The sequence below is a fragment of the Microtus ochrogaster genome, linkage group LG3 (assembly GCF_000317375.1).
Source record: "Microtus ochrogaster isolate Prairie Vole_2 linkage group LG3, MicOch1.0, whole genome shotgun sequence".
NCBI classification, from domain to species: domain Eukaryota; kingdom Metazoa; phylum Chordata; class Mammalia; order Rodentia; family Cricetidae; genus Microtus; species Microtus ochrogaster.
Window position 1 is genome coordinate 42,742,179 of NC_022029.1, and position 23,760 is coordinate 42,765,938.

Genomic DNA, 23,760 nt, shown 5'->3' on the forward strand with positions numbered 1-23,760 from the left:
TGTAGAATATATTCTTTCAAATTGAGATGTGGGACTAACAGACATTTAACTTTTATTTACTTGTTTGTTTGTTTATTTATTTATTTATTTATTTATTTTGTTTTTCGAGACAGGGTTTCTCTGTGGTTTTGGAGCCTGTCCTGGAACTAGCTCTTGTTAACTTTTAATAGTTATTTTCAGATTGCCTTTTCAGAAGATACTATATTAGGCTGAGCAGTGGTGTCGCATGCCTTTAATTCCAATACTTGGGAGGCAGAGGCAGGTTGATCTCTGCGACTTTGGGGCCAGCCTGGTCTACAAAAGCTAGTAGCCGGGGCTGTTACACAGAGAAACCCTGTCTCATGAGAAATCTTAAAACCCATGTCATGAGTGGAAAAGCATTATTTCATTTAAAATTCTGGAACTATTGAAACCTTTTAAATTTTTTAAATTTTAATTTAATTCAGGAAGATCCAGTACTTCTGAAGGAGAAACTTCGGAAAGCAGAGGATCAAGTTCAGGCAACACGGCAAGAAGCTGTCTTCCTGGCTAAAGAGCTCAGCGATGCTGTGAATGTGAGAGATAGAACAATGGCAGATCTGCACACTGCACGCCTGGAGAACGAGAGGGTGAAGAAGCAGCTCGCAGAACTCCAGTTAAATGCTGCAAGGAAAGACCAGGTAGAGCAAGTTTATTTGGTGTCTTGATCCCCAATATACTCATAAGCTCCATAAAGGAGAGGAAACTAAGTTAGGTCAGAAAGACTAATGACTTTTTTGTTTGTTTTGTTTTGTTTTTTGAGACAGGACGTCTCTTTGTATTCTTGGCAATCCCAAACCCCAAAACAAATATAAATATAAAGCCAAGAAAAAAATTATGGAAATGAAGTTAGGATTTATTATTACATTATGAAGTATCAGAATTTTTTTCCTTAGTTGAAATCCTTTTTCCTTCCTTCCTTCCTTCCTTCCTTCCTTCCTTCCTTCCTTCCTTCCTTCCTTCCTTCCTTCCTTCCTTCCTTTTCTTTTTGTCTCTAAGGAAAAGACTGATACACTGGAGCATGAACTGAGGAGAGAAGTTGAAGATCTGAAACTCCGGCTGCAGATGGCTGCAGATCATTATAAAGAAAAGTTTAAGGAATGCCAGAGGCTCCAAAAACAAATAAACAAACTTTCAGACCAGTCAGTAAGTGTCCCTGAATTCCTGTAAAGTGAGGTTTTCCTTTACCAGCTTTTTGTTTGCAAATAAAATGTGTATAATCTAAATATTAATCTTTTGAATATAAATTATCACCTAATTTTTTTTCTGAGCACAAACTATCTTCTATTATGTTTATTTTTGTAGGTGTAAATGTGTGTTGGGAGTGGTATGTGAAGGTCAGAAAACAACTTGAAGGAGTTGATTATCTCTTGTGCCTTCTGGGTCTCAGGGATAGGGGATGGAAGGCAGGATATTAAGTTTATGGAAGTGCTTTTACACATTGAGCTATCCTGCTGGCCTGAGCTCATTATTTCTTGATTTCAGGTCTAATCCTGTAATGGCAATCCTCTTTTCTGTTTGAACCTGAGTTCTGTATTTATTGAGTGCCAATAAAGGAAGCTAGGTCAGCAGCAAGAGCAGACAGGAGCAAGCACGCTTGTCTTTCTGCCATTGCTCTCTTAAGCTCTTAGTGAGCACCTCTGTCAATTAAATTTATTAGATAGTGTTAGATATCACTTGTGGCAGTGGACTGTTCTCACTGCTCTCCAGTTGTCTTTTCCATCTTGCTTATACCACTTAGGAAGAGGTAAAATGTGGTAGCTAACTCTATATTTCATGGAGTAGTAGGTAGGTATTTCATAATAAAGCAAAGACATTTCATTTGGATGGGTTTATGTATTAAAGTAAAGCCCTAAATTGTGCTGAAATATAAGACTTATTGCATGAGGGAATATCTTGGAAGTGAAATGTAAAGAAAACATTGGTTACTGTGTACAGACCTTTGTGTGTTCGTGTTACTATTTTAGGTTCTCAGGGATAAATAGGGGCAAAGATGCACGTGCAGTAGGAAAATAGGAAGCATTTTGTGAAGGAAAGTTGTGATTTACAGAGATTTATAAGTAGGTGTATTCATTTTATTTTACCTACATGTACGTGTATGTACTATATGTGTGTTTTTGGTGCTTGTGGAAGTCAGAAGAAGGCATTGCACCCCCTAGAATTGGAGTTAGAGGTGACTGCAAACCACTGTGTATGTGGTAACAATCAGACATAGGTCCTCTGCAAGAGCCACACATGCTCTTAACTGTGGAGCCGTCTCTCCAGGCCCACTGAGTACATTTTGACTTCTGAGATTGTGAGATTTCTATCAATGATGTGTTTTGGTGATTTCACAGGAAAGAAGCAGTTAGTTTTCTTTTACAACGTTTTCATCAGTTAGGAAAATGTAGCTTTATTCCTTTTAGACTTTCAAAATGAGTAGTTCTGTGAACTTTTTTTGATTATTTGCATGTTTAGTAAAGGAAATCAATATGACTGATTCGGTGACTCTTTCAGTAATTTATTAACATTTCGGATAGGCCAGTACTAACAGTGTCTCCACAAAGAGAATCGGGAATCAGCAGAGAGTGAATGATGCTTCAGTAACCACGGACCTGGCCACTTCTGCTTCTGCTGTGGATGTCAAGCCAGCAGTGTCTTCTGCAGGTAAAATCTGCCTCTGTATAGAGTCACCCTCCTTGAAAACTGTGTATCCTGATTTGATACTGTCTGCTTCCATGTATGAGAATTTCAGGCTGCTTTCATAAATTCTTGTGAGAGAGAATTGAGGCAAAGTGGAAGTGAGGGTTTTAAAGTGAGGTAAAGTTACCTATGCGCTTACCATGCAGATTGTGAGTGTAAACTAGTATTATCTTCAGAACATGTCAGAAACTGAGTTGGCACTGGGGGCTGGAGCAATGGCTCAGCTGTTAAGAGCAGCTTTGATTCCTCCCTTCCAGAGGACCCAGGTTTGATTCCCAGCACCCATGTGGCAATTCACAGCTAACTGCCTGTAGCTCCAGTTCCGGGAGATCCAAAGCTCTCCCACAGACTTTGAGACAGACAAAACACCAATGTATATAAAATAAATAATGAATGAATTGTAAAAAATTGAGTTGGTGCTAGAAGTACTAATTTGAAACATAGGGAACAATGAAAGGGAAGAGTTCCTTCCGTTCAGTTATGTTATAAGTATGGACCAGAGAAGGGTCTTAGAGCACAGTGACAAAGGACAAATGTGGGGAAAGTGACGGCTTTGAAAAGTCAGGATGTTGCTGCACAGTGAGTGACAACATTCAGCCTGGAGGTTTATCTTGCACTTTGAGTAGTTATTTTACCTTAATGATTTTATAACATGAAAGCAAATGATAATTCTGCAGGGGAAAACTACCCCATCCTTCTAAACCCCTTCTCTTCCCTCCTGCTCTGGATCACTAGGGCACCTCTTTCTTTAGTGGATGTTAATATTGGTGGGTTAACTGTTTATTAGTTTGTTTAAAACATTCAGATATACTAAATGAGTAATGTAATTTGAATTAACTCCACCGATTTTCATTTGTACTTCTTGTCCTTCTTTTATACTTATTTACAAAAAGGAAAATAGGTATCAGCAAAGTATATTTCCGTTTTTAGTGTATGGAAATTAGTTTTATAAAATAAGATTTCTTAGACTACTAAATATTTGAAAACAACCCTATAGGACAGTATGCACCATTTTATTTATTTGTCCTCTCTTAAGTTGAGTATTCCTTCTTGGAAGTGCTGGGAAAGGAAAGACTTTTAGGTTTCAGGTTTTTCCACAAATTGGAATGTTTGGGTAAACAGATCAAACACCTCATATCTGAAGCTCTCGTAGTGTCAGATGTGTTCTGAGAGCTTCAGAGTTTGGAACATTTGTTTCAGTTTCTTTAGTGGAACTTTCAGATTTTAGGATAAGAATATTCAACCTGTAGTATCTACTGTGATACAGAATCCCGATTTCATAAAGATTTAGTGAAGGGAAACGGCTGAGAGCTGAAAGAACAAACTTAGGAGCATGGCTTTCTGGCTGCCTACCCAGTTATGTAACAACAGCAGTTCTTTGGCTACTTTGAAAATTGTAGCAGGTTTTTTGCTTTTTGTTTTGGTTTGCTTTTTGATTTTTTTACTATTGAATGTGAATTTTGTTCTGGTCAAAACTGACATTTAAAAATTCTCACATAGAGGTCAGGTATGGTGGTACATTCCTGTAACCCCAGCACCCAAGAAGTAGAGAGAGTAGGTGTGAATTGAAAGCTGTCCTGGGCTATATAGGAACACTGTCTTAAAAACAAAGCAAAGTAAGGCACACGCATGTCCACACATGCAGTGGGGAGAGAACAACAAACATCTCACAATTTGTTGTTTGTTTGTTTTTTTTTGCGGGGGTGGGGGTTGCACTTTACTAAAATGCTAAGCAAATACTCTATCACTGAGCTGGATCACCAAACCAACCTTTTCTTTCTTAAAATTTATTTGAGACAGGATCTTACCAAGTTGCCCAGGCTGGCCCTTGAGCCCTGTGTATTCCCTTCTGCTTTGGCTGCTCCCTGTCCTAGTCTTCTGAATAGTGGGATTGTAGCTCAGTGTACTCCCAGTTCTGGCAATATTCCAGGTTTTGTTCCACAATACACTTATTCAGGTTTTTCTACAGGAAGATAAAGGAAAAAAATAATTGTTTTGGTTTTTTGAGGCAGCACCTCTCATTTTGTAGCCGTGACTGGCTTGGATTTGGAGATACAGACCAGGCTGGTCTCAGACAGAGTACATAATGTTTTTATTATTTTAATGTGTATGGATGTTTTGCCTATATGCATGCATGTGTAGTACCTATGGAGGCTGGAAGAGAGTATCAGATCCCTTGGGACGAGAATTATAAACAGCTGTGAGCTGCCATGTGAGTGCTGGCAATTGAACCCAGGTCCTTTGGTAGGGCAGTTATTGCTCTTAACACCTCCAGACAGTAAATGTTACTTTAGATATATTTAAACATTTTCATAATATTCTGCTTTTGTTACAACAGAGACAGATTTTGACATGTTAACAAAGGATCATGTCTGTGAAATGACCAAAGAAATTGCTGAGAAAACAGAAAAGTATAATAAATGTAAACAACTCTTGCAGGTAAGTTAGCTCCCTTTTCAATGGAAGATTTATCAAATAGTAACTGCTTTGCCTTAATTATTTTTATCGATGTATGGAGGGTTTCTTTTCCCATTTTCTATATTGATGCTGCATTTGGGATGATGAAAGGGGTGTTTGTATACCTTTACATGCAGGTCTTTTTGTAAAATCTTTATCATAAGCCAGTATTTCCATACCCATGATAAAAATGTCCTTGTTTGAATATGAGTTATGAATTGATAATTAGAATTGTTTTCTCTGTATTAGAATGATATACGGAAAGCATTTGAACTAGGGAAGAAATTCTTTTTAAAAATGAAATTCTATTTAAAAATGAATTAGTAACAGAAAATTGTATTACATTTATATACTTACGTGTTCGTTCACTCATGCCCTCACCAGTGTGGGTGCATGTGGAGGCCACAGATTGATTTCGTGATGTCTTCCTTAGTCGCTTCCTCACAGTACAGTTTTTTTATTTATTAATTATTTATTAAAGATTTCTGCCTCCTCCCCGCCACTGCCTCCCATTTAGCTCCCCCTCCCCCGGACAAGTCCCCCTCCCTCGTCAGCACTTTTGCTGGGATGTATAACAAAGAGATTGGATTTTGTTTAATTTTTATTTGTTTTCATGTATATAGGTATTTTGCCTATATATGTGTGTGTACTGCATGTGATAGCAGATGTCACCTCATCAGGGGTCCTGGTAACTGTCTTTTAGTGCTTATTCTCAGAGCTGGCAACAATGACTGCATTGCTTCCCCTTATACCGTCAGCGCTCCTCACAAGGGTCTGCCCAAATGGACTGTTCCTTTGACAAACCTACAAGATGCAGCTGTTCTTACAGCCTCTCAAGGACATTAGGATTAGCTCCAAAATACTGTTGACATGAATGCATTTATAGGCTCATCCTTCTTATGTTTTTTTTTCCCTCTGGATATTAATGGTTTTTATATTTTTCTGGAAGTAGTAGAGTCAGTTTCTCAGCACGCCATAACTGCTTCTTTTTTCAGCTTAGAATGTTTTAACCTAGCTTTGTGAAAAAGATGAAAGTAGCAGGTTCCTCTTTCATTGTTCCTACCTGGTACTGCTCTTCCAGGACTACAGATGGGCAAAACTAAGGGGCTTAGGTTTTAAGGCAACTGGGTGTTCAGTTCATCTTATCTAGCATGTGCGTCTCTTGCCTGATTGGATAGCCCAGTGTTCTGAGAAGAATGGAGGGTGCCTGAGTGAATGAGTGTGGCCTTGGAAGCAGTCTGGAAAGTGGGGGAAATATGGTGATAATTAGGGATGATTCTTGATTGTTAAAGGTACTCTGAACATTTTTTTTAATGTCTTTTGTGGTCAGAGGGATTAGATATTTTTGCTTAGATGCCTTGATGCTGGGTAGGGTATTTATAAGAAATAATAAATGTTTTTCTTTAGTATTGTTTATCACTTTACACAGGCTAATAATTGTAATGAGAATATTGTAGTGTAAGTTGCATTTCCATAATGACTTAAAGTTTAGATTTCTTAATTTTGTGTGTGTGTGTACATTTTGTCCATGTACCTAGACCTGTGTACACATGCACATTTGAGTGTCTGTCTGTGGAGACTACAGTTCAGTGTGGAGTGATTGCTTTCCACCTTATTTTTGGAAATGGTGTCTCCCTGAGCTTCTAGATTACTAGTTGGCTAGATGATCAGCGAGCTCTGGGGATTTGCCTGTCCTTGTGCATCTCAACTTTAGGATTACAAATGCATGTTGCCACACTTGGCTTTTGCATGGGTGCTGGTGATCTGAATTCAGGCTATCATACTTTATTTAGTAGGCACTGTACCTGCTGAGCCATCTCTTCAGCCTGTCAGTTTCCTTTCTGTTAAGTATTGACTTTTTTTTTTTTTGTGCCAGGGGTTATTGCTCATCTTGGTATGTAATTTTTTTTCTAGAAGAGTGGAAATCAGATTTTGCCAAATTGTGTGGTTATTTACAAAGTACATAACTAAGCAGGTATAGCTTTATTCTATACATGTGGTAGGTGATTTTGGCCATTTGACTCAAAGAATTCACCCTTCAGACTACAGTAGAAACAAGATTACAAATCTCTTTATTATGCTCCCAAAGCCATGGGGCATGGCAGTGTTGGGTGCAGTATGCTGTTAAATTTTTGTTTCCTTAATGATGTTTTTGGAAAATCAAATTTTAATTTTTATAGAGATCAATTTCTTTTATATTTTGTATTTTAAAATGTTCTGCAAAGTATTAAACATAATTCTCTGCACTATGTCCAGGAGTTACTTGTTTTGTTTTGCTGTGCTTAGAGATCAAACCCAGGGCCTCACAATGCTTCAACCAGTGATCTGCCAGTGGGCTGCTCTCCTGGTCCACCTAGAATTCTGTAGTCAGCTTTTACATTTAAGTTTGTAGAACATTTAGATTTGTCTTGGCTATGTTCTGAAGTATGGAATGGAAAGAAGTGGAGTTTAGAAAGTTGGTCCTTTTTCCATTGATTACTCAAAATATTTTTGAGCTTTACCTCAAAAGAACAAATACTTAAAATGAAATTGGCCCTTTTACTTTTTGGTTACTTATTTGTAACCTCTTCCTTGTGGTGTTGTGTGTTTGTGTTTTCAAGACAGGGTTTCTCTGTAGCTTTAGAGCCTGTCCTGGATCTAGCTCTTGTAGACCAAACTGGCCTGGCCTCGAACTCAAGAGAGATCCGCCTGCCTCTGCCTCCCGAGTGCTGGGATTAAAGGCATGCACTGCCAGCGCCTGACTTTTATTTTTGTGTGTGTGTGTGTTTAAGAAAAAGGAGCTGTCATAAAAGCTAAACCATAAAATGAGTTAGATTTCCTCCTTTTCCAAAAGTAATACATACTTACTATGAAATGTCATAGTCTTAAAAATGTAAAAAATAGAGGTGATTAAAAAGTGCATCCATGGCCAGGAAGTTGTGGTGCATACCTTTAATCCCAGCACTCAGGAGGTTGAGGCAGGTGGATTTCTGTGTTCAAGGCCATCCAGGAACGCTTTGGCCCTTTTACTTTTTGGTTATTTATATGTAACCTCTTCCTTGTGGTGGTGTGTGTGTGTGTGTGTGTTTGTTTGTTTTCAAGACAGGGTTTCTCTGTAGCTTTAGAGCCTGTCCTGGATCTAGCTCTCGTAGACCAAACTGGTCTGGCCTTGAACTCAGAGAGATCCACTTTGGAACAAAGCGAGTTCCAAGCTGTTTCATAGAAACCTTGTCTCAAAAAAGCCAAAAAAAAAAAAAAAAAAAGTACATTCATGATCTTGATCCAAAGTACAAGAACTATGCATATTTTGGATTGTCTTTTTCTCTACAACATATTAACTGTTGAAAACAAATTATAAACAAAATGAGATTGTGTTAACTTTTGCAGTGTGCTCTTACTATGACACTTCATGGTCTGCTGATCCACTTATCTCACTCTTAGGAGATACGTGCTATTCCATTGTGTAGCTGTAAAATGATTTATTCATTCTTGTCTTGGTAAACATTTTGATTTTATATAGTAATCATCACATGTATGTATTTATATAGATACCTGCTCTATGGAGATGTGAAGTTTTTAGTAATTATGCTAATTTTATTTAGGAGGAGAAAACCAAATGCAATAAATATGCTGATGAACTTGCAAAAATGGAGCTGAAGTGGAAAGAACAAGTAAAAATTGCTGAAAATGTAAAACTTGAACTAGCTGAAGTAGAGGACAATTACAAAGTAAGTTTCACAGACTTGATGTATTGTGCTTAGTGAACATGATACTGTTGAAAATGTGTTACCTATAAAATACCAACTAAGTACATTTCCAATATAGATAAACTAGGTAGTATTTTATTCTATAAATATGCTGTGTATTTAGTTACATACAGTTTTATTCACCAAACTGAGAAAATAGGCTCCTGCATGCATTGGTTATTATGGTTTAGTTCTTTGGATTCAGGTGGATTTTAAAATTTATCTGTTTTAAAAGTTTTTTAGTACACACTCATTATATATAATAGTAGGTTTCAGTGTATTTTCATGCATCTATATGATGTATTTTTATAATACTACCCCATGGAAAAAAAATATTTCCCAACACACACTATAGCTTCCCGCTGATACCCTGTCCAAATAGTTCCCTTTTTTCATGTCCTGTCCTGTGTCTGTCTACCACCACCTTCCCCAGCCCCCATGGATTTCATTAGGGTTGCTTTACGGAGCATGGGGAAGAGGTTATTTACAGGGGTATGGGTAACTCAGCAGTGACTGTTCACTAAGAAAATGTCTCTCTACTCTAGCAGCCATCAACTACCAATTAATCCTCAGAAAATGTGAGGCCTGCCTTATTAGATATGTCCTCCGTGCTGGAATGTTGATGGGCCAGTCTTGTGCAGGTTTTAGGCAGGTGATCACATTTGCTGAGAATTGAATGGTACAAAGGCCATGCCACACGCAGAAGACAGCACTCCACTCCTTTCTGTCTCAGATTCTCTTTCTCCTGGAGTGTTCCCTGAGCCTCGGGTGAGGTGACAAAGATCTTCATTTGGGGCTAAGCATTCTATAGTTTTTTAATGTCAGCACTTTGACCAGTTCTCTAACCATTGCAAAGAGAAACTTCTCTGCCCAAAGCTGATTGCAGCACTAATGTGAGTGTGTACATAATAGTTAGAAGGCAGCTTGACAGACTATGAGCATCATGGCCATTTAGCAGTGTTCTAGCAGAAGTCCTGTGTTCTCCCTAGCTGTGGGCTTTTTACTAGATGTACACTACTAGATATGTGCTCCTTTCAATGGGAACACATACAGGCTGTTGCATTGGTGGGCATGTTTTGCTTGGCACACTGGTAGTATAGCACACAGGGCTCATAGCTTAGTGAGGCTTGCAGTTCTTTTCCAGGAGCCTGCGTAGCAAGAATCCTCTGTATGTTGCTATGAAAGCTAGCCAACCTGAAGGAAGTTCACAGCTCAGTTCCAGCTTGGTTTCTCAAGACCTGTAACCAAAGTATGTGATGTCTTAAGCAGTAGGTCTTACCTTCCAGTTCTAGTACATAGCTGACAGCAGTGGCAAAAGCTTTTTTTTTTTTTTTTTTAACTGCCAGGAACATACAGAGAGGTAGCCCACTCAAAAAAAATCTTTAAAAGCTATCATTTCATTTTTTATCATTGTAAATTTTAGTGTAAAGATCTATCTTTTCAGTAAATTGCTAGCTTTAAAATTTCTCATACAGGCTCCAAAGCCACAGAGAAACCCTGTCTCGAAAAACCAAAAAAAAAAAAAAAATTTCTCATACAGATTACTGTGATCTTAAATAAAATACTGTGAGATAAATAGTATAGTAATATTAATTAAAGAAGCTTATTTTTGCCAGCGTAATATTTGGTAACAATTCAAAAAAATTTTTTTTAATATTTATTTATTTATTATGTATACAATATTCTTCCTGCATGTATGCCTGAAGGCCAGAAGAGGGCACCAGACCTCATTACAGGTGGTTGTGAGCCACCATGTGGTTGCTGGGAATTGAACTCAGGACCTTTGGAAGAGCAGGCAATGCTCTTAACCGCTGAGCCATCTCTCCAGCCCCCAACAATTCAAATTATAAATGATATCTGTAAGAATGTTAGGAAAAAATGGGCAAGCTACTGGACTAGTAAATCAAAAGGATTATCCTTTTAAGGAATAAAATGTATGTGATAGATTTTGAGATACCTATATGAGCCGGGCAGTGGTGGCACATGCCTTAATCCTAGCAGCCATCGACACAGAGGCAGATGAATCTCTGCCTTCTAGGCCAGCCTGGTCTACAGAGTTCCAGGACAGCCAGGGAAACAGAAACCCTGTCTCGACATCATCAATAACAACAACAAAAGATGTCTATATGTAATTTACTTGTTTTTGTGATTGAACACTGGAAAGTTCTGAGTAATTTAACTTTAGCTAATAATTTTGTTGCGCACACACGTTCTTTGGGGACACAGCTACTAGGAGAATTGTATCTATAATGGAATAGATTAGACCTGAGTAATATCTTGTAGTTATCAAGTTCTAGAAGGCCTAAAATAGAGTTTGGGTCCTACATGATGTTGAGAATCTTCTGGGAGGAAAGGAATTCAGTGTCCTTTTAAAAGTAATTTGGAAGTGCTAGAGAGGCTAGATAGGGAGTAAGGAGCTAAAGCTGAGGTCACAAGTGCAAGTATTCTTAGAGTGAGTTGATGAAGTCCATTTCCTTTGGATGCCTTATTTATTTCTATTCATGTGTATGGGTGTTTTGCTTTCATGTGTAACTGTACATTCCTTGTGTTCTTGGTGTCTGTGGCAACCAGAAGAGTATATCAGATTTCCTGAAACTGGAGTTGTAAACAGTCATGTGGGTGCTGGGAGTTGAACTCTAGAGAGCAATCAGAGCTCTTAATCTCTGAGCCATTTCTCCCCCCTTGAATACCTTCTTGATCTGCTAATATAGACTAGGAACATGAACCTGTGAATTTGAACAGATTGACCTGAAGTACATTTTTAGGAAGAAATACTGAAGAATAGTTGGGTTTGTTGTTGCTGTGTTTGGCTGTTTTGTTTGAGCTGTGATCATGGTCTCTCTATGTAGCCCTAGCTGACATGGAACTGTCTGTGTAGATCATGCTGGTCTCAGACTCACAGAGATCTGCCTCCCTCTGCCTCCCAAGCTCTGAGATTAAAGGTGTCTGTTACCACACCCAGCAATGAGTAGTTTTGTTTATACCCATTAATGCTGTTGATCTTGGGTAGTTGTTGAATTGATTAACACTGATTGAAAATGCTGGAGAGTGGAGGAAGGAAATGGTTGTAGCTTGTTAGGCTTCAGTCACACTGTTGGTTCTGATGGTATCTGTTACTAATGTAAGAAAAGAGGTGTGGGACATTGTGTCTTTACAGTACAGGAAAGAAAGCAATGAAAACATGTTTTGCCATTACTGAAAGTGGTGGATTTCCTTACCCTTGGTAGCACATATCTCTAATCTTAACACTTGTAAATTTGAGGTTGGAGATTATATGCCATTCAGATCCAGCTTGAACTATAGCTGGAGTTCCTGGGCAGTTTGAGGTACATGTTGAGACCCTGACTCAGAGTAACTACTGGCAGATTTAGAACTTGGGAATGAGAATGATAATATTTCTTGCTTCTTATAGAAAGGAGATGAACAAAAAATCAAAGAAGAATGATTATAGAATGTCTTTATTTGTAATTGGGAAGGAAAAGTAGACACTAAAGAATAGGCATTAAAGCATTAGGCCAGGTGTGGTGTTGCACTCCTGTAGTCCCAGCTAGATGGGAGGATTGCTTGAGTCCAGGAGTTCAGGGCTGAGGTGCACTATGCCCATTGGGTGTCGCATCAATATGGTGACATCCCTCGGGGGACCACCAGGTTGCCTAAGGAGGATTGAACTGGCCCAGGTTGGAATGGGAACAGGTCAAAACTGTGCTGATGAGTGGTAGGACGTGCCTGTGAATAGCCACTGCACTCCAACCTGGGCAACAGCGAGACCCCGTCTCTTACCAAAAGAAAGAACAGGCATTTGGACAAAAAATACCAATACAGTTTTTCATAAGCCAAAGAGTAGTTTTCAAGATAAGGAAACTGCCTCCAAGGTGCAAGGACGATTTTGGAAGGTTGGATGGAAAGAACTTAAAAGCTAGAGGAGTGAGGCGTAATTCTCTCCTCAGAACATCACCTCTCTGTTGCACTCTTAATCCCACAGCAATTGAGATTGCTGGCGCAAGACCTGCAGAGTATTGGGCCTGTCACTGCCCTGTCATAGGAGGAAAAGAGCCAAGGACCTAGAGGCAGATAATGGTAGCTAGGAGGGAGGGGCTCATAAGGCCTCTGCCCCTCACCGAACATCCAGGATTTAATAATCCAGGAGGGAGGGGGAGAGATAGTTTATTCAGTGGTATAACCACTAGTAAGGAACCCAAAATCCCCCACCTAGGATCCTGTAAGCAACCCTAATGAAACGATTAACTCCATGAAAGGAGAAGGGTGAAGTGGGAAGAGAAAGGGTGTTATGTGAGTAGGAAGGAATGAGAGAAGAGAATAAGAGGGGAATAAGGTTAAAAACATGCTATGTATGTATGATGCCATAGTGAAACTTAGCGTAATCCGTGTGTTTATACATTTTAAAGGGGAAACTAGGTGAGACATGAGAATTAAGAGTGTGAGACTAACCCAGGACAAAACTAAGTTCTAGGCCAGCCTGGTTACATAACTTTACAAATAGGAAGAAAGAAAAGAAAAAAGGGAAATTGGTCAATAATGGCGACTCCTACAAAGATTGAGAACTGAGGGAAAATAACTGAACTTGGTGATAGAGATTAGTTTGGTAGTACTGATTGGTCTCATGCGTAAGGAGAAAGATAATAAGAATATTAACGATAATTTTTTTTATTCAGCTACAATTGGCAGAGAAAGACAAAGAAATAAATGGTTTGGTTTCCCATTTGGAAAATCTCTCAAGGGAGAAGGTATTGAGTAATTCACTTTAATAAAATGTGGACATCCTGTAACCATTCTTTCTTTCGTCTGTTCATCTTCCATGCCTCAGCTGTCAGCTCTCTGGTAATAAACGGCAATTCATGTCTCTGTGAGCCTGAGACCAGCAGTCTCATTTCCAAGTTCCACATCTACCAGTTGTTGAGAAATATGCCAAGTATTGAAAATTACTAATTTAGTCTTCATCACCTACTTTGCACTTAACAATAAGCTAAGTTTATAATATTTAAATTTAGGAAAGAAGTGAATTTTTAATTTTTGTGTTCAAGCTTAGGTATTTTCTTGCGAAGAAGTGAACCTGTTAATGGTAAACAATACTGTTTCTTGCCATTGATTGAAATCAACCAGTGATTCTCAACCTTTCTAATGCTGCAACCTTTGAATACAGTTTCTAAATTTTTAGAAACTTGTGTCTTCTGTGTTAGTATGATGCTTGCTGTTGTGTGCAAAGTTCACCTAATGAGTCAGGGAGCAGTTTTTGTGGTGGTGTAAAATGTGTAGCGTTTGGAAGATCACTCAAGGAGTCTCGCTGTGTTTCTGTATGTTTGTGATTTGACAATAGTTTGCTTATCCCACCAGCACCCTGCAGTCGTTGTGATGCCACTCCTGGGGTAGCATTGCCATCTACAGGCTAGGGCTCAGTTGTATAAGCGTGCTTCCACTTCAGATGGCAGCCGCAGTGAAGCACCTAGGAGGCTTTCCACATCTTACAGCTAGCACCCCCTTGAAAATGTTTTTTCTAGAAGACTCTCAGAATTAAAAAAAAAAAACAAAAACAGTAACTTTACAATATTTTATCATGAAGAATATACTTTATGATAGATGAAAGACATACATATGTAGAGTTAAGGGTAAATGTTTCTTTTGGGTATATTATCCTTCTAGAATGTTGATATATTCATCAACCAGGAAGTTCTCCCAGCCTCCTTATTTTATTTTATTTTTTTTTCTGGGGTTTCTTGATGTAGTTGTGTTTGATTAAATCATCCGTGACCAATGATTTACCTCATTCTACAACTACCCCATTTACCGAGGAAGTGACCTGGAATGTGGGTGGGAGAGCCCTTTAAACTGCCCAAGAGCTCACATAAACCTTTGTTATCAGAAACTTAGGTAGGTTCCAAAGTCACCACTGAGGAAATTGCAAAGATTTCGGGAGTTCTGTGTCACCATCAGATATGTCTTCCTAGCTGACAGTCATCAGCATCGAACTCCTTTTAGCCAGCAGATTATACCAGCATGTTGTAATTTGTCATCCTTTTTCCTTTTGTTTCTTTGAGACAAGATCCCACTATGTAGTCCTAGCTGACTTCGAATTCTCAGATCCACCTGCCTCTGCTTCCTGAGTGCTGGCATTAAAGATGTGGGCCACCACACCTGGCTTTTTGTTTAGATTTATTTTTATTTATGTGTATGTGTGTAAGTGTATGCTGCCTATATGAGTGTGCCCCCAGAGGCCAGGAGAAGGTGTTGGATCCCCTGAAACTGAAATTACAGGAGGTTATAAGCTGCCCTGTGTGGATGTGTGGTTCCCTAAGGTCTAAAGTACAGAAGGAAGTACAGGGGAGGAATACTGCTCTTCCGTCTGTACTGCATTCCTCTTCACGCCCTGACCTAATACTGTACCCCCCCCCCTCGGGCTTTGTTAGGTGAGACTGTACCTTTGGTACTTCTGGACCAAGAGGAACCCTGAGAACTGTCTAATCGTTTAGGCTTTACTTAACAGTTTGTTGGTTTCTCTCTTGCTTTAGGGCCTTTGTTAATTTTTTTTTTTTGTCAAAGAATAAGTTTAAGACACTTATACTTTCATTTTATAATCATTTTGTCAAGTTATGTAGAAGCCTATTGGGACTGTTAATTTGGATTTCATTGTCGCTGTAGTAAGAGGGGAGCTATCAGTGTGAAAATGATTTCTGTTTGCATACTTGGTGTACATCTCTCCACTTGGACTGTCTGTAATCACAGTCATATTCTTAATGGGTACGTCTTTTGCTAACTTACTTCCTATGCATTTTCTCATTTATTTCATTCTAAATAGAATCAAAATTTTCATCCTTGTTTCTTATATATAAGAATCATATAATTGATTTATATGTTAGCTTTATATCTTGTAACCTGCTTAAATTCACTCATTCTTCTAGCTTCTCTGCTGCAGGTTCTTTGTACATGTTCAGTTGTATCATCTGAACAAAGACAGACAGGTTTATTTCCTGTCTAGTCTCCGCCTTAATCTTGTCTTAGTAACTAGTTATATTGAAGAGAATTACGGAGAGCTGCAGAGTCCTTTATTTCATCTACAGTAGAATCATTGATTTTTACCTTATACTTTTATAGGTTTCTATAAGAATATTTTCAAGTTAAATTATTTTTATTCTATCTTGCTGGATTTTTTAAAAACACTGAACAAATTTTGAATTTTCTGCATATTATTAAAATATTATTTTTAAAAGATATTATTCTTTTAAAAATTTTTTAAAGACAATAACTTTTGTGGTTAAACTCTAGTTTTTTAAATACTAGATTTGATTTGCTAATTAGGACTTTGCATCAGTGTTTATGAAGGCTGTGGTCTGTAGTTTTTTGTGATATTCTTGCATGTGTGCACATACACACACAAATGTCTATCCAGGTACACATGCATGTGCATGTGGAGGCTCAAGGTAGATACCAGGAATCCTGGGTGGCTCCAGAATAGATATGGCTAGCTTCCCTAACTAACTGCCTTTACTCTGGGAATCCCCCACCTCTACAGCTGCTCATTGTGCCTGATCTGCCTGGATGTGGTTCTGTGGCCTGAACTCCAACCCCCATGGTTGCTGACAACGTTTAAACTTCTGAACTGTCTCCCTAGTGCCTTGCTCGATTGAATGCTGGTCTAGTATTATGTTGGGAAATGGTTCTTCCTTTATTTTTTTTTTAAAAAAAAAACTATATTCAGTTGTATGATCCGAACAAAGATAGACAGGTTTATTTCCTGTCTAGTCTCTGCCTTAATCTTGTCTTAGTCACTAGTTATGTTGAGGAGAATTGTGGAGAGCTGCAGAGGCTAGCCTCCAACTTACTGTGTAGCTTAGGATCACCTTGAACTCCTGATCCTCTGTCTTCTCCTCAGAGCAGGATAGTGGTAAGCTGGCATGTCTGTCACCAGCTTTGCATTTTAAAATACATTTTAAATGTTTGATAGATTTTTGTTTTTTAGGAAAGGGGCTGACTTCCTTTTTTATACTAAAATGTTATTGATAGGTAAGTAGTAAGAGGTTCATAGTTTCCCCTAAATTAGTTGAATAACAAGTACTTTTGGACATACATTTGGCTTTATCCTGAAACCTGATTTTGTTGCGTGTAAGAGGAGCATTTAAGAGGTGTGTACAGCCTCCCCATAAGTGCACCCAGAACATACTAGGAGATGTCAGTGCTGTATTTGGGCTGATTGTTCAATGCTGCCTTCATAGAACATTTGGCTGCTTTGTTTATTTGTTTTGTTAATTCTTAGGAACTTAAAAGAAGTTTAGAAGATCAAAAAGGAAGAAAAATGGAAGATCAGAGTTCCCAACAGGCCTCGAGATGTCTCAACACATGCTCTGAGCAAAATGGGCTTCTTCCTACACTGCCAAATGCACAGCCAGTTCTGCAGTATGGCAACCCTTACACAGCACAGGAAATGCGAGGTTATTCAAGTATTTGTTTGCTTGGGATTAGCTGATTTAAAGAGTTTGGGCTTTTATTTGTATGGAATTAGAGAGCTGAGGGGTATAGTGAACTCTAATAAATTTTCTTTGTGTAGTTTGTCATTTTAATTTTTAGTACTGCTACTGACATCATTTACAAGTGATATGTCATGAATGAGTAGTCCTAATTGCTTATCATAGACCCAGTTTTTAGACTTCTGGGTTAAAAATAACCCAGAAGTTAGGTTAAAGAAACCTAAGGGTCTTGCTCTGTAGCCCAGGCTGGTATGTGCTACCATGCCTAAGTGGCTTCAGCAGCTGCTCCTCTTCTGTAGTGCTGAGAATCCTCTGGCCTTCTTGCTCCAGGAAAGTGTGTTGTCACTGAGTGACACTCCGAGTTCCTGCTTGCTTTTCTAATCACTGTATCTACATAGAGAGGAGCTAATTTCAAGAAATGGTTTCATCTGATTTTTTTTTTTTTACCCTAAATGTTCGTTCCATAATTCTTATTACAGATGGAGCAGATGGTGCTTTTTATCCAGATGAAATCCAGAGGCCACCAGTGCGAGTCGTGTCTTGGGAAGACAATGTTGTCTGTAGCCAGCCTGCTCGAAACCTTAGCCGGCCGGATGGTTTAGAAGACCCTGAGGATAGCAGAGTAAATTGAGTTTTCATTGTTTGAGCCTGCCTGCTCTTGTGCTTCTAAGCCTTAGGTGGAGTGTTAAGGGTGCGTGTGGGAAGACTAGGAATTTTCCTTTCCATGTGATTGCCTGCTTGGTTCGTTCCCTTCCTTCCTTCCTTCCTTCCTTCCTTCCTTCCTTCCTTCCTTCCTTCCTTCCTTCCTTTTTTGAATAATCTTCATTTGAAAAGCCAACTAGTGTGTGTGTGTATTTTCAGATTTAACACTTTATTCTAAAGTTCAGAGGTTGATTAGGATGTTAATTATCAGTTTAATCCTAATTATTACTTCCTAAGTAACGTTCTACAATCTTTTGTTTGTGGCTCTGCCGGCCTAGAAGAAACAAAGTGTTAAGATGTAAAGATAATATGCAAAACCTAGTACTGCATTTTAATATTTATAGCCTGTAAATTTTAAGGTAAATTTTGTTATCTTTATCATATAGTTCATATAATAGTTTTGTTTTTGTTTTGTTTTTGAAACATTCCCTTCTTAGACATCCTTAATATTTTTGTGGCATTTCTTATTCTGACAGCAATGAAGCAATGATGATAATTAAATTAGATTATATGGTATAAATTAGATTATATCACTTTTATTTTTTTATTTTTTATTTTATTTATTTTTTGGAGACAGGGTCTCTTTACATAGCCCTGGCTGTTATAGAACTAACAATGTAGACCAGGTTGGACTCCAACTCACAGAAATTCTCCTGCCTCTTCCCAATTTTGGGACTAAAGGTATGTGACACCATGCCTGGCTAAAAGATTATTTTTTTTTTCTTTCCGTTTTTTTGAGGTAGTTTTTCTCTATGTAGCAGCATTGGCTGTCTTGGAACTCGATTTGCATACCAAATGCTGGCCTTGAACTCACAGAGACCCACCTGCTTCTGCGTCTGAGTGCTGGGATTCGAGGCATGCACCACCATGCCTGGCTAAAAGATGATTTTTAAGGTTTTTTTTTTTTTTCACCATTTAGTGAATAGATTCCTTAGAGCAGCCCTTTTTGGGGGGTAGGGGTGGGACTCCTTTATTTCATAGCAGCTCTTTCCAGTGCATTGAGATAAATTTCAAGGAAACGGTTTTATCGTGCTCTTTGCAAGTACAGTGGTATCATGACCTGTTTCTCATTTAATATAGTTTGCAGCATTTAATTGCTATTAACCTTTGCAGAAACTGATCAGTGTTCAGACAGGCATGATTTTAGACCTAGTGTTCAAGACTCATAATGGAGAAAAATGTATTTCTCTCTCCTGCCTTTTGGCCTCCTATGTCTATTACTGGGAATAATTAGGAAAACTGTCAGAACTTGTGTAGCCTATTTAAGGTCTTGAGTATCATCTTACTGCTTTTTTACAACTTTACTTACATTTTGCATATTTAATCTGATCATTCTTGGCACAGATGTTACATGTGACAAGTCTTTCTCTTTCATAATCATTGGCTTCGGTTTAATTAGCAGAATGTTCTTTCTGGTCTGTGTGCTTTGCCCTCTTGCAAATCCATGAGAAGTAGTGTTAGCATCTTGGGCTCATGTGCCGAGGGCCTTAGATCTGGGAATGACATAGAAGGTTCTTACTATGTGTGCCCTGGAGTATTTGTGTTTTGTAAACAGAAGATTTTATGTATTAGAAGGGATGTTTTATATACATCTAAAACTTCTAAAATTCTTGTCATTTTAACACCAAAACCACTTGCAAATGAGGGGTTTTATTGTGTAAAATATGTAAGAATATGGAAAGCGAATTTTTCTGTAGGAGGGGCTAATATAGTCCACAGTGCCCCAGTGGGTACCTTGGAGTCAGAGGTGGATGTCCTACTCTCTAGCCTATCCTCTGCCTCACCAGCTGCTCCTTCCTCTCGTGTACCGGAAACTGCTAGCTTTCAGAACCATGTCTATGCCTCATTGCAGCAGTTTTAGTGACACTGGTGGTGGCACTGAGTGTTTCTCTAGCTGTTGCCTGCAGAGCCTGTGTATGTGATGCTTGTGTTTTCACAGTAGCTCTAAGAGTGGTTGTCAGCACGGCTAGTCAGTCGTGGAAGCAGCTGAGCTAGCTACCCATAGTTCTGATTCACACCACCAGGAAAGTGGAAGTAGGGTAGGAGCCTATGCAGGTCACCTGTGAAAGCTCTGGCTACACCAGAGGCTCTGTACCTCTCAGGTCATAGCACCCTGAACACTTACCTCTATAACATTTCCTAGGCCAAAAGAACATACCTAGTGAGTATTTATGTCCTAATATATTTAGTAGCCATTCAACATAGTATATCTTAGCCAAAATGTTCTGTTTATTTCTAAATATCTTAGTTACCTACAGGATGTGTGACTGTTGATCAAAGCATAGCTTCTTGAGCTTTGGGATCACATCGAACAAAGCTAATTTCCCACTTCATAATTGCTTTTACATAGCACTTGATTTATGTCACAGAAATGCCAAAGACTCGGCTTCTAAAGCTAGAGTGTGGGTGCTGGAGAGATGGCTCACAGGTTAAGAGCACTGGCTGCACTTCCAGAGGTTCTGAGTTCAATTCCCAGCACCCATATGGTGGCTCACAACCATCTGTAGTGAGATGGGGTACCCTCTTCTGGTGTGCAGTATACATGCAGAGACAGCACTAGCATACATAAAATAAATCTTTAATAAAGAAATAGCTAGGGTGTGTGGAAAGGAGTGTTGACACTATCCAGACTTGAAACTGAGCAGCACATTGCATTGCTACATCACATGGTATCTGACAAATACAGGGTATTTCTACATAATTTGATACTTATTCAAAATTAAATCCCATGGAATCTACGAATTTCTATGTTACCCTTGTGCTGGTGGAGGCCATTTGTTCGTTCCCAGCTACCCAGACCCGAAATAATCACACAGAAACTATATTATTCACAATACTGTTTGGCCAATAGCTTAAGTGTATTTCTAGCTAGCTCTTACATCTTAAATTAACCCATTTCTGTTATTTTATATTTTACCACAAGGCTTGTGATTTTACTGGTAAGGTTCCAGGATGTCTGTCTCCTTGGGTGGCTATATGGCGTCTCTCTGACTCTGCCTGCTCTCTCTATCTGCTTGGAATTCCCATCTTGCCCTATTCTGCCCTGCAATAGGCCCAAAGTAGCTTCTTTATTAACCAGTGGTATTGACAGCATTACAGAGGGGAATCCCACATCACCTTTGGCACCTGTATAAGCAGTTTTTGGAACCATGATCTACTTTGTGTGGTCTTTGCTACTCTATAAATGTGGCTCGTACATATACGCTTTAGTACCTCTTCCAGGACTGTTGAAGTGGAGATTTCCTGCCTTCAGGGAGCCTGAGATCAGGTGATGTGCAGTCCATTGAGTGTCAGGTGCAGCTATCCAAAGTTCTAATCCTGCCGTTCAAGACTAGATATTTCCCTCTCTTGACATACATTTACTCCCACTTCCATGCATTTTTTTTGCTTTCTTCTTCATTCTTACTTCTAGTAATAAAATTGTTTTATTGCAGTTTCCCATATGAGTCCTTCATAAGGACCTACCCTCCCTGCGTAAAGATAATTTCTGTTGCTAAACATTTTTCTGTCACAGTTTTAGTTAGCATTTATTGTTAGAAGTAAAGTTCTTAAAGAGTCTTGTGACTCCAGAATTACTGAAAATCACAACTTGAGAGAATCAGGGCTGCTCCCCATTTGACACAGTGCATTGCTTGAAGTTTCTCTTTAATTTGTCATCACAATAAAAGTCTTTGTTCTAGTGTGTTTACAAAAGTGACATTCAGTGGCATTCAATTCATTTTTACTAAGTAGCCGGAAAGGGTACAATGGGAGGTTCCTTTCTGGATTTTCGTTCTCTTGATTAGGCAGAGATAAACCTCCTTCCTTCCCTTTCCTTTTTCACTTTACACACACACACACACACACACACACACACACACACACACACACACACACTGTGCTGTTTAAAATTTGGGTTACCTTAGAATAGTAGTACTGAGTAATAGCTTTATTGAAATGTCATTTACATCTTCTACGGTTTGCCACATAAAGTATGTAGCTTTGGTTCTCAGCAGTCAGAGTTGTGCAGGCATCACAAAGTCAATTTGGAAACACTTTTTGCCACTACAAAAGAAAGAAACCCTTGTGTCTTTTACCTGTCAACTATTTCTTTACCCCCAGGACTCCCTTTATCTGCTTCCTTGTAAACTTTCTAGTCCAGACGTACAGGTATAAAAATAGAGCCTATCATATTTGGTCTTTTTGATTACCCAGCATGTTTTAAAGTCATCCTGTTTTAGCATGCATTATGCTTAGCAAGAAAAGTGTGCTTCCTTACTCTATTGCTGGATATCATTTTACCATCTGAATATTTTATATACTTATTTTAGATTTATTTATTTTTATTTTCTGTATAGGAGTATTTGCCTGCATGTATGTCTGTGTCCCACACATGTGCCTGCTGCCAGCAGAGGCCAGAATTGGGCATTGGATCCCCCTGGAACTGGAGTTGCAGGCAGTTGTGAGCCACTAGAGGTGCTGGGAACTGAACTCAGGTCTTATGCCAAAGCAGCAAGTGTTCTTCTGCATTGGTTACTGTTCTATTGCTGTGAAGACATACTGTGAACAATGCAGTTTATAAATGAATGTATTTAATTGGGAGCTTGCTTACAGTTTCTGAGGGTGAGTTGAGTCCCTACCATCATGACAAGAGGCATGGACTAGATTAGTAGCTGAGAGCTTACATGTTGAGACAGAAAGACAGAAAGAAACAAGGCAGAAGGAGCCTTAAAGTCCATCCCCAGTGACACACCTCCTAATCTCCAAAAACATTTCCACCAGCTGCCACCAAGCACTCAAAGATACAAGCCTGGTGAGACCATTTTCATTCAGACCTCCACGCCATCTCAACAGCTCCAGGATTCTTTTAAAACAAATGGTTCTCAGTCTTCTTCAGTTTGTAATAGAACTTGACTCAAGTTTATTATTTTAGAAATTAATATAAAATGGCATCTCATTCTTCTATGTTAAAAACCTGTGTGATGGCGCTGGAGAGATGGCACAAAGGTTACAAGCACTGACTGCTCCTCCAGAGGTCCTGAGTTCAATTCCCAACAACCACATGGTGGCTCACAACCACCTGTAATGAGATCTGGTACCCTCTTCTGGCCTGCAGGCGTACATGCAAATAGAACATTGTATTTATAACAAATAAATCTTAAAATAAAAAAGCCATGTGACAAATGCTGAAATACATTGAAAATTTTTGAGTTCTTATTGTGCTTTTAGCCCTCCACTCCAGTTCTATTAAGTGTCTGCCTTAATAACTTTACTTCCCCGTCCACTCTGCCATTTTCATTGACATGGACTTGAGAATGAATTGTTGTTTGTTTGAAGACCTTGTCTGCTTCCTCTCCATGTTTTTAGTTCTTTTTAAAGAGACAACATTTAAAACTATTTTCTCTTAACACTTCAGTTTATTAGGAAGAAAGTATTGAAAAGCAACACTGAGTATTTTATATACTAAGAATTAAATATTTTGCAGAAGCCACTCTCGATGTTTTGATGGTGTGTGCCTATAATCTCAGCACTCAGGGGCAGGAATGGGAGGATTGCTGCAAGTTCAAGGCCAGTCCCTCTATTCAGCCCTAAATGTGTCTTAAATCAAAACCAAAGGGCCACTCTCCTATTGCTTTTCATGCCAGTCTACCTCATGTCTATCTGCCATAAAAGCATAATGAAAAGGAGCAGCCCATTTTCTCAATTCCTATCTTTTAAAT

The 23,760-nt window shown here is 38.8% G+C and overlaps 1 protein-coding gene across 1 annotated transcript in view; it reads left to right on the top strand.

Annotated features, from left to right (window-relative positions):
- Positions 1 to 23,760, top strand: part of Tax1bp1 (Tax1 binding protein 1) — a 61,841-nt gene that overhangs the window by 33,738 nt on the left and 4,343 nt on the right. Inside the window, exons 9-15 of the mRNA XM_005360823.3 lie at positions 447 to 659; positions 1,018 to 1,164; positions 2,538 to 2,664; positions 5,039 to 5,139; positions 8,739 to 8,864; positions 17,149 to 17,323; positions 17,839 to 17,981. Of these exons, the coding sequence (XP_005360880.1) occupies positions 447 to 659; positions 1,018 to 1,164; positions 2,538 to 2,664; positions 5,039 to 5,139; positions 8,739 to 8,864; positions 17,149 to 17,323; positions 17,839 to 17,981 (1,032 nt within the window). The remainder of the gene's footprint in view (positions 1 to 446; positions 660 to 1,017; positions 1,165 to 2,537; positions 2,665 to 5,038; positions 5,140 to 8,738; positions 8,865 to 17,148; positions 17,324 to 17,838; positions 17,982 to 23,760) is intronic.